Source organism: Sinohyriopsis cumingii, chromosome 7 (assembly GCF_028554795.1).
Source record: "Sinohyriopsis cumingii isolate HCF-2022 chromosome 7, ASM2855479v2, whole genome shotgun sequence".
Taxonomy (NCBI): domain Eukaryota; kingdom Metazoa; phylum Mollusca; class Bivalvia; order Unionida; family Unionidae; genus Sinohyriopsis; species Sinohyriopsis cumingii.
The window spans coordinates 65,798,733-65,810,655 of NC_142967.1; the positions used below are offsets into that span (position 1 = coordinate 65,798,733).

Here is an 11,923-nt window from a genome sequence, read left to right on the forward strand (position 1 = left end):
AGGGCATCTTGCAATTTTTGCATCTCAGGAATGCCACAGGGTGTTTCTTTGGACAGGCCAGCTTGTTGCAACAGGAGTTCTGCTTCGTTTCGTTGTTTGGTTCGGTTCGATTTTCGAATGTTCTCCCAGGTTCTTTTCCATTCTACTGTGTCGTTCTTGTTGGCATAGGTTCGTCCCACCACGATGGCACGGGCTAAGCACATCTGGTCTTGAGGGTTGTTAATTCGGACGAGACTCTTTTTGGTGTTGCGAAGGTCGTTCACCAGTAGGACCTTTTTGCGTCCTGTCCCTTGAGGAAGAGAGACGTGAGCCATTTTCAGTGTGGCTTTACCATCGGTGATGTCAAACTGGTCATTAGATTGTTGTACGTGTTGAATCTTGTCCATGACTTTGGAAGGGGTTAGTTCTGCGGGTCTGCTAAACTCGATCCAAACAGGGGATTTCAAACCGTCGTGATCTATGGATAGTGTCAAGCGATCGTCTTCTTTGGGTTGACATTGTCGCTTGAGTGCGGTGAGCAAAGAATCCCACATCTCGGTGATAAACCCTTCTGCTTTCTCCAAGGGTACGTCGGCCTTGAAATCTTTAAACTTCACCGTGTAGGTGTAAGCCGTGGTTCTAAATTTTCTAGAGGAGCGCTTTTCCGTCTCTCGAATGGAATAGTACTTTTCAGGGTTGACTAAGGGTGGTGAACTTGGTTTAGAGGGTTCGGATTCTGGTTCACTCATGTCCTCTTCAAAATCACTGGCATGAATTTGTGCCAAGATTTCGGCCCTGGTACGAGGCGATAGATCACGTTTCTGCCTCTTACTTTCTTCTTCTTCTTTCTTCTCGAATGAATAGGATCGTTTCATCTTGAGTGCAAAACGTCAAATGACTCAAGTTCAAACACCATAGACTAATTTATAGTCATAGCAAACCAGCGTATATAAAAAGGGTGTGTCTTGTCCTTTCACTATTCATTTCACTCTCAAACCGAGCACAACGATGGAAGAGACTACCCAGATGGAACGTTTCGTCAGAGCTTTGCGAGGGGTCATTAGAAAATTCTCTTCAGACCAGCCGACGGACTACTCTCCTTCCTTTCGAGATAAGAGTTAGGATACTTGCTATATCTGTCAGAAGAAAGGGCATTGGTCTTCAGAGTGTCCAGACCGTCAAAAAAAAAAAACAGGGGCTAAAAAAGACAAAAGTCAAGATACCTGTTATTATTGTAAAGAAAAAGGACATTGGTCTCCAGATTGCCCAAAAAAGAAACAAGAGGAGTCAGAAGAAAAGAAGGATTCTTCAGAAGAAGAGAGGGATTCTTCGAAAGAAGAGAGGGATTCTTCAGAGGAAGAAGAGGAAGACAGAAGACAATTCTATTTAAAAGAAGCAAAGAAACAGGAGAAGAAAAGAAGAAGGGAAGAAAATGAGGAAAAAACGGTGAAGAAATTCAAAAAACAGAGAGACTAAATAATGAGAAAGAAGAAGTGTACGAACTTTTTAAAGTGTTCTGTGGTGAATTGTGAATTGGATTGTAAAAAATGGATAAAAGAATACATGAATGATATAAGGTAAGTGTCTTTGAGTTTTGATTTTAAAATAAGAAGCTACACTCAAGCACTCATACACAGACACGTACTATAAGGGTAAAATGGGTGGGGTTTATTTTTGAGTTATTGGCAAATTGAAATTGTATTTCTTTTCGAGAAATGTGGGTGGCCCTGAAAAGGGCCTTTTTTTCTTTATGGTGTAGGAGTGAGTTTAACCAATCAACTTTAACTGCCTTAAGCCTTTGCCACGGCCAAGGCCTACTTCTGATGATTGGGTTGAAATCACTAAGGGTGGTAGGGCAGGCTTAGTCACAGGGTTGGCGTGTTTAGCTCGGGAAGGTCGTATTCTCTTCGGTCGTGATAAAGAAGTCTGATACATTTGTTTCAGACTTCTTAACTCCGCTAAAATGTCCAACAGTACCGTAGCCGTTTGATTTTCACCCTCTTGTTTCTTTGCTGCTACTTCTTCTTGCTGTTGTTGCTGTTGTTTTTTTCTTACCTCTTCTTGTTGCTGTTGCTGTTGCTGTAGGAGGAAAGCTTGTTCCGCTTCCTTTTGTCGTTGCATAAATTTCTCCAATTCTTCTTTCTGTCTCTGTCTAAAATTCTCCACTTGTGGTAATGAAGGAGGTAACGAAGGTTCCGGAACAAATTCTTGCGAGGTAAGAAAATCCACAAAATCCCAATGTACCTCTTCTGAAAGTAAGTCCGGGTTCCCTTGGGCAGTCTCCCCTGCTGGTGCACCCCAATGGATCGTTTTCTGAGTTTCCGTCATGTTGAATCACTGTCGCATAGATTGACTGCACACAAGCGCTAACGAATCTATATAGACCACGTGACGTCACAGACTGCTCTCTTCGGATTGGATGCGAGCTGACTGAATTTTGTAACGTGTGTTCGGATTGGTGAATGAATTCAATCCGTTTCAATCCTTCCTGTACCTATAAATAAGCGCAGTTCACTGCATTGATTCACCTATTCTCGTCGCTTCAAGATGTGGACCACAGTTGAGTCATCCACCCTTGTGTCTTCCATGATGTTTAGGACGGACATGCTCATGTATGTCAGGTCCAAGTGGACTGTTGTTGATAGGACAGATACTAGTCAATGGATGAGGAGAGTTTACATAGAAAGACAAGGATGTCTCAAGAGGGTACTTGTGTATGGACCGGCAGTTAGAAGGAGTTTAAGAAGAAGAAGAAGAAGATGTGACAGATGCCATCTATGTTAATATTAATATTAACATAAACCCAAAGGCCCTTTTCAGGGCCAGCCATATTTCTCGAAAAGAGATAGCCTTTCCATTGCCTACCCCTTTTTTTAAAATTTAAATTTAAATTAAATTTAAATTTAAAAAAATTTTTAAAAAAAAAAAATCCCAAAAGCCCAAACTCTATTCCCCATGTTAATTTCCCTTGTCCCTAGACAGACCCAAACTCTATGTTAAATTCCCATTGTCCCTAAAGTGACCCACGATTTCTCTCCATGTTAAATTTCCATTGTCCCTAATCTGACCCAGGGGTCTTTTTAATGCTAAGTCCCATTGTCCCTAATGTGCCCCACTTTACTACTTACATTCTTCTGGTGTAAAGTAGTTGATTAAGGAAGGCATTCCGTTTGATTCAGACTTGTTCTCTCTCTCTCTCTCTCTCTCTCTCTCTCTCTCTCTCTCTCTCTTTATATATATATATATATATATATATATATATATATATATATATATATATATATATATATATATATATATATATATATATCTTTTTCCACGCTCATCATTGATACAAGTTAATACAGACATGATTTTTGAAACAGTTATAAAGTTAATACACGATCTTTATTTCAATTATTGTTTTCAAACGTTTTGTCAAGTAGCACTAATAAACCTCTTTCAAAGAGAACAAAAATATACAGATGATGTAATAAAAACTACTTTTTCAAACTGAGAGTATAAAACAGAGAACACCCGAAAGAGTAAAGTCAAAGACTACATAAAAGATACATGGCACAACTATGACAATTTAAAGCCATTTCACATACAACGAGGTAGTTTTTACAATCAAAGTATTAAAAAAAATCTTTGTTTCTTTTACAGCACAGAACAACAAAGAAAGTGTCCTCATTGGACGAATACAAGATACGTTGAAACTTGTGAAACTTGTGTGAAAATAATACAATGTCATCACAAATAAAATGCAAAAACACAGTCCAAGATTTTAATTATGTAAAACTGCAATCTTTATTATTAACATTAACGCAACGATTTATCTGCGTATAAGACAGACATTCTACGAATAACAACTGTTTTTGCATTCACTATTAAAGATACAAATTCGTGAAATTCAAAGTATCCAGACTCATTTATATATCATTACTTTTTATGTTTCGCTTTCGAATTTTTCTCGAAATTTACAGTAATTCATGAGCTAGCAAAAACTAAATAAGTGTAAAAACAGAGTAGGCGTTTAGTAACATGGATTAATTATCATTTTGTGCGGATGAACAAAAACCGATTAGGGAGGAGCACACAAGAATTACCAGAGTTGGCAATGCTCGTAATTACTAGCATGGGTAATGTCAAACAATTACAAGAGTGGGTAATGGCAAACAATTACAAGAGTGGGTAATGTCAAACAATTACTAGTGTGGGTAATGTCAAACAATTACTAGTGTGGGTAATGGCAAACAATTACTAGTGTGGGTAATGGCAAACAATTACAAGAGTGGGTAATGGCAAACAATTACAAGAATGGGTAATGCTAAAACAATTACAAGAGCAGGTATTGTTAACACAATTACAAGAGTGGGTAATGGCAAACAATTACAAGAGTGGGTAATGGCAAACAATTACTAGTATGGGTAATGGCAGACAATTACTAGTGTGGGTAATGGCAGACAATTACTAGTGTGAGTAACGGCAAACAATTACAAGAGTGGGTAATGTCAAAACAATTACAGTAGTGGGTAATGGCAAACAATTACAAGAGTGGGTAATGGCAAAACAATTACAAGAGCAGGTAATGTCCACACAATTACAATAGTGGGTAATGGCAAACAATTACAAGAGTGGGTAATGGCAAACAATTACAAGAGTGGGTAATGTCAAACAATTACAAGAGTGGGTAATGGCAAACAATTACTAGTGTGGGTAATGGCAAACAATTACGAGAGTGGGTAATTGCAAAACAATTACAAGAGAGAGCAATGACAAACAAAAGCTTTCTTGATTGTACAGACAAATTATGATAATAAATGATTTTTCATGATTTAATGCATTCTATCCCTCATATAGATCATAAAAGCAGACCAAAGTAATATAAACGTGTTAGCATGAACAATGGTTTCACAAATGATCGATAAAGGTAAACTATATCGATAGTTCGGAAATTAATTTGTTGTATCTTTGTCCTACAAAAGGCATATAAAACAAAGATAATTTCAGGAAGGAAATTTTATCAAATACAAAGAGATTTTTTCCTACGTTAATACCGGATATATTGCACCATAGGAACAAAACGAACGACATATCAATGAGTGGCAAAGCCACGAGTTAAAATATATTGTGTTTGGTAATGGATGAAAAATATATGTTGTTACATAGGAAAAGAAACTTTTCTTTTCATTATTTATCAGACTTGCTCCAGAATTTTGAAAACGAAACTCATCAGAACGAACACTCTACCATCACCCCATCCATTCCCCTTTTCGTAAATTCATTTCGCTTTGATTGGCTGACCATAAAACCATCGAAGATTTATGAGAGCGATATGACTGGGTTATTCTAAATTAAATTACAGTAAATTATATTTTTTTTTAATTTTGTAGGTTTTTGGATCATATCTGAAAACAAATTCCGATTCAGCAATGCATCAACGGGTGTTCATCGTTGTTGTCAAGGAAGTCAAAGGAAACAACTTCCTAGATACCCGAACGCCGTTGTGTCATATTTCTTCAGCGAGAATTAATTTCAATGTCTGAAATGTAATACAGTTTCTATTTTTAAGTGTTTTGTTGCTCAAAGTATAACGTTTGTATGCACATACAATCAAGCGTCGCATGGCATGAAGGGAAATCTTTCAACAATAAGTTCCTGAATTTCACACTGAAGTAAATAATAAAGTCACATGTTAACATAAGCCTAACTCTATTAAAAATCTCACGACCAGGAAAATATACTGCAATCAAATCTAAGAGGAAACAAGCACTTATGTTGATTTGGGAACTGTGGGAACCATTATTCCACAGTGACTAAGAATGGTGTGTTTAATTCAAATACTTGTTTAATAGCATCATGTTAGAGTGTACAATGTGTCAACTAGACGCTGTATATTTGTAATTGTCTAGATAGAGATCGTGTAATATATAAATGTGTGCAAGTGTGATTGCACCTCTGTGTGTGTGTGTGTGCATTATTTTTTAATGTCCCTAGACTATGTCAAATGTAAGGTTGCAAGGTGACCTTGGGATGGTTCCCGACCCGATGACCAACCTATTACGGGGACAAAATAAAGCCTAAGACCTTCACAGTCTGGTCATCATCGTGGGATCCATCCCATGTCTAAATGGTCGACTTAGTTCTTAGGCTCTTATGCCATGAAGAAGCCTGCATGAGAAGGGGTAGGTTGTTGGGGATGTTGATAGCCATTTACGTTTAGAATGGCCCAACTGTGGATGTAAATAAGAATTATATTCAACGTAATCCCAGACGTTATCTTGATAATTATAGCTATATCTTGTATTTAATACAGATGTCCTAATGGTTCCCTGTACTTAATAAAATTTGCTAAAAATCCGTTTTATCTCTTTGAACTGAGAGCGTGTTTTAGTCTAGGACATTCATCGGTATTATCTGACCATTTTCTCAATACTTACAATAAAGTCATTGAGAGATATTAATTGGATGTTTTTGTCTAATTGCCTATTTAATAAAGAATAAGACAAATTTATATTGTAATACTTCTGAAAATGGCAATTATGTCGGTTTCTACATGTCAAAGGTTAGATTCTCCCACTTTTGTTGTATAATGGGCACATAAATTATAATGCGTTGTACGAGACCTTCTCCTTACAATTGTCTGACAGCATTAACATTTTTTTTATATAAAATCAATCGTTAGACACTTGGTCTGCTTCTTGGTATATATTGAAATTTAGTGATTCGACTGCATTACAATCAAGTTGTTTCACACACAGACACATATAATACACACACGTAGATCCAACTAATCCCATCGTGAAACATGCCTATATTGTTTATTCAAAGGCGTCATTGGAACCAATTTCCACTGTACGATTATGCGCATTTTTTTTCATTATCAATTTCGCGAACGTTATTACGTTTTTGGGCCTATTGCCTTACAAGCTAGTTCAATTACGCGAAATGTAAATCCATTTCGCGTCATGGATAACTTGATTGCGAGTAATGCAGAGCTGTGTTCGCAAATTACAGAGATCAGGTGATTGTAAGGCATCTTTTGATTGGCTCTATCGAGTTTGTGTAACAAAGTTATGAAATCGTTAAGTGATTACATGTTGTGGCCTCGACAGTCTGCTAAACCTGCGAACATCTTGGGCGATGAGAGCTAAAACATATAATTCCTTTGGACGCAATCACGTTTAGAAAATCCACAAAGATACAAAATATACATTTGTATCTTTGTGACAAGGGTTCTTGACTTTTTATATGCTCGAGGTGCATATTTCGAACACAAAAGCACCACACACACACACACACACACACACACACACACACACACACACACACCATCATCACCACCACCACCACATAATGAAAATTGTGCTCTTTGGATTTAAAAAAAAAATGCATTAAGCCTATGATGATCATTCAAAATAGATTGAACACAAGTAATTTATTAAAGAATTTATGAAAAGAGTCGTCATCTGTTCGCAATTGTTCTGCCGCTTAACAAGGGTACAACTGTTAGCGAGGCGTGGCGAATAAGATATAATTCATCTGGTGGTACCTTGTTTATAGTACAGGTGCGCCTTATGAAAGTTAATGATGTGAGATCTTTTAATCCAAGCACGAAACAAATGAAGTAAGTTGTTTGATCAGTTTCTAGATTTGCGACGTCCCTTTGTATACAATTTAAATGATAATATTTGCCACTAAACGTTTTGCTTTTTACCAAGCATTATGATTTGAAAGAAAAACAGTAGATGTGTAGGAAGAAGACGGATATGTTCCTAAATGTGCTTATCAGTTGTCATCTTGTATCGGCATATGAGAGAGAGAGAGAGAGAGAGAGAGAGAGTGGGGACGCATCTTAGTAGTTCTATCACAATTATGTAAAACAGTGGTAATTTTTGCAGATTTATTTTATGATGTGGGAGCTACATCGCGTCTGACTATCTGATTTGTAAATGATTGGACCTGGTTTACCTGGTCTGCACATGTAATGAAAACATTTATGCAACAAATGGTAAACCAAAGAGACAGGGCACATGCAAATAGTATATTTTAGTTATACCACATACAGACACACCTACTTATCACAGTGAACAGAATTCTTTTGCAAAGTATTACTTGACTTTTTTAAATTCTGTTTTTATTTATTTTGCTTAAAGAAATCGTAGGGATGTGTAGGAGTAAACTATGAAAGTTGGCTTCAATCCAAAAAGTAGAGCACAATAAACATTACACTACTAGCGTCCCGAGTAGTGAAAGCGTAGCCATTTGATCACCGGCGAGGATGTCGAAACCAGCAAGAGGTAATTCAAGCATTTAAAGTTATTTACAACAGACTTAAAACAATTGTTGTACATTACTTGCCATTTGTTCTGAACATTATATTGCATTTTATTTTCTCTCTCTCTCTCTCTCTCTCTCTCTCTCTCTCTCTCTCTCTCGATTGATCGATCGTTTCTTGCTGCCAGTTTTATTGTATTGGAAATGAATAAATAGTCTGACAGGCTTGCTGTTCAACCAACAGACTGGGGTGTGTGACATGCAGTTGTTTATATTAGATTGTTTTATCGTCCATCTCTTTTGGTTGATTACTCTGCTAGTTTTATTATCAGAGAGAGAGAGAGAGAGAGAGAGAGAGAGCGGTGAAAGGTAGGAAGTGATAGATATGGGTCAACTGTGGTACGGCTGACACAATAGTTGTTGAGCGACAAACACGGACTGAATGTGAAAGAGATGGGTAGAGAAACCATCAGACACTGTCATATTTAAATATCACACTCATTAGTGCCATCTCTGCACTCAATGTATTTCTATATGCCTATCAATACCCCACCCTTCTGGCATTATCAGATCACTGAAACACCTTAAACAGTTTTTTCTTTCTATTTTAATTAATTTCTCTTTATACTCAGTGTAAAATAACCATCTGAATGTGTTTGTGTCTGTTTTTACTTCAAAAAGTAAAGATTCTAATTTTTTTTTTAATTGGCATCAAGTTCTTTCATTTAAAAAAATATGAAACACTCTTTGCTCTAAAAAGTGACTCTCCATTTTTGAAATGATTCCCCTTCTTCTCTACCATCAAACTGTAGTATTGGTGGATATGCGCACGATGTATAATTACAGGCGGACATGCTCACGCGATTCCTAATCCCGGAAAATGGAAATCTGTCGAAAAATATTCACGATCATTCGATTTTCGCAAATTTTAGCGAGGAGAATGATTCTGCTAAAACATTAATGATAAAAATAGTTATACTCCATAGTGCATTCGCTGAAATATCATTAGCGAATAAATATATTAGAAAAGATTATGCAGTGAAAATGTTACAGTAGTCTCATAAAAAGCATTCTCAGCTTATCCTCCCCCAAGTACTCATTTGTTTCAGAATGTGCGATTTTCAGAGATAGCTTTGAAAAATACCACCTGTGGCAATAATAACATTCTTCTCATAATTTCCAATCCAAAATTTCAGTGGCAAAAAGGTTCCAGATATTCTACACCTTCAGATAAATGCTTTTGGAAGTCGGTGGTCTAGCATGCGAGCTACATGTCCTGCTCATCGCAACTGGGATTGCATCAAAATGGTGTAGATACTAGGAAGGCTTGCTTGGGCAAGGACCTAAGTATACGGGATCCTGTTTTGCCACTTGATGTTTAGGAGTCTTCGAGGCAGGTAGTGTGGAAGTGGTTCAACTTCTTCGCATGGGGCTGGTACACTGTCCAGGTTTCGCAGGCATAGCACAGGGAGTACTACCGCTCTGTACACCTTCAACTTTGTCTGTAGACTAATGCCTCCTCTGGTACAGATCTTGGCGTGTAGTCTGCCGAAGGCTGCGCTGGCCTTTGCAATCCTTGCATTAACTTCGTCATCGATTACGACATTCTGGGACAGAGTGCTGCCAAGATATGTAAACCTGTTCACTGCGCTCAGTTTGTAGCCGTTGACTGTGATATTTGACTCAGCATACGGTTTTCCTGGGGCTGGCTGAATTATTATTTCAGTCTTCGTTGAGTTTATAGTAAGTCCGAAACTTTTGCAAGCATCAGAGAACTTGTCGACGCTACTTTGCATGTCAGCCTCAGAGCCAGCATTGAGGGCTCAGTCATCAGCACATATTAAGTCTCTGATGATGCTTGTTGTGGCCTCAGGTTTTGCTTAGACCTCTTGAGGTTGAACTGTTTGCCATTAATTCGGTATATGATGCTGATTCCTACGTCACCATCTCTGAAAGCATCAGTGAGCATGGCTGAGACAATGATGCTGAAAAATGCTGGTGCCAGTACACATACATACCTCACTCTGTTTCAGACAGGAAACACGATCTGATGTCTCACCATTTATTCCGACTCTCGCTTTCATAGCATCGTGGAATGGCTGTACCATTGTGATCAGTTTCCTTGGGCATCCGTAACTGGCCATGATCTTCAACATGCATCCTCTGCTAACAGTGTCGAAGGCCTTGGTCAGGTCGACATAGGTAGAGAAAAAGTCAGTATTCTGCTCTTGGCTTTTCTCTTGCAACTGCCTAGCAGCGAACACCATGTCGCAGCTTTTGGAATCCGCACTGACTTTCTGGTAGGAGTCCATGGTCAAGGTGTAATATGAGGCGAGGAGAATCCTGGCGAGTAGCTTGCCTCCGATGGAGATCAAAGAGATACCTCGGTAGTTTACACAAACCTAAAGATTTCCTTTGCGCTTATACAGGTGTATAATTGAAGCGTCCTTGAATTCCTGTGGGATCGTCTCTTCCTGCCACATTAGATGAAACAACTGATGGAGATTTTCAGTCAGAATTGTACAGCCTGAGCCAGGGCCCTTGCCCCTAGAGAGCAGACATATTGCTTTCTGTGTCGCTAACATGGTTGGTGGTTAATCCAGTGATTCACTGACTGGCACGTGAGGCAGCCGATCAATGGCTTCATCATTGATAGATGTTGAGTGGTTCAGGACACAGCTGAAGTGCTCAGCCCACCTTTTGAGGATCTTCAGTAGTGTATGGGGTCCATTTAGGGACTAGGGCAAGTACTATGGAAAAAGGTCATATTGAATATAGGAACTATGTAAATTAACATTAGGCAAATAACATTAGTTTTCCATAGTCCCTGAGAATTTTTCATATACAACATAGGCATTATAGTGACAAGGGGAATTTAACATGGGGAAAAGAACATTAGTTTTTCCCATTGTCCCTATAACTGGACAAACATGACAAACATCATAGGCATTATAGGGACAAGGGGGAATTGAACAGGGTCGGGACCCTATTTTAATACGGTCCCGACCTTATGGGTCTATGGATATTGAACATGGGAAATTTAAACAGGGAGGGGTCTCTATTTTAAAAAAGGGGTAGGCAATGAAAGTCAAGGTCTTTTCAAGGCATATGAAGGGGCCCTGAAAAGGGCCTTTGGTTTTCTTCTTCTTCTTTTTCTAATTTCTTCTATTCCTCCACCAGCTTCTTATTTTCTCTCCTACACTTTTTCTCTTCTTTTCTTTCTTTTCTTCTTCCTTTTTCTTCTTTTTCTCCTCTTTCTGCTTCTCCACCTCTTCTTTCTTCCTCTTCTCATTTTCTTCTTCCTTTTCAATTTTTTCGTTCCACGCTCTCATCCTTATCCTTTCCTCTTCATCCTCCTTCTCCTCCTTTATTTCTTTCAACAGATCACTGATGATTTCCTTTAGTTTTCTTAAGTTGTTGATCTCAATTCTATGTGGACTATAAGAATAGCGATCCTCGTCCAGTCTTACTAACATCTGCTCCATTATTCCTAAATTGTCCAAAACGTGATGCAATTTTTTCATTTTGTCAAGGTGGTTCGAAGCCATCTTCTTTTTTATTCTTTGTAGAATGGTGCGAACGACAAACGTTGTGGCTTCTTATATAAAAAGCGCGGACGTGAAGGAAAACATCCCTACTTTTCTCTTCTCATATTATCTACTATTCACACAGTAATGACTAGATA

The 11,923-nt window shown here is 38.1% G+C and overlaps 1 protein-coding gene across 1 annotated transcript; it reads right to left on the reverse strand.

Moving 5' to 3' along the window:
* Positions 1–9,581: 9,581 nt before the first annotated feature.
* Positions 9,582–10,550, reverse strand: LOC149795423 (uncharacterized). Its single transcript, XM_089963794.1, has 2 exons — positions 10,257–10,550; positions 9,582–9,947 (listed from the first exon to the last, which is right to left on the reverse strand). The coding sequence occupies exons 1-2, from the start codon at positions 10,548–10,550 to the stop codon at positions 9,582–9,584; spliced, it is 660 nt and encodes a 219-aa protein (XP_089819920.1).
* Between the last annotated feature and the right edge of the window lie 1,373 nt (positions 10,551–11,923).

Coding starts and splice junctions, on each gene's coding strand:
- LOC149795423 (XM_089963794.1), bottom strand. CDS start 10,550: ATGGACTCCTACCAGAAAGTCAGTGCGGATTCCAAAAGCTGCGACATG. Junction 9,948..10,256: donor CCTGTCTGAAACAGAGTGAG/GTATGTATGTGT, acceptor ATAATAATTCAG/CCAGCCCCAGGAAAACCGTA.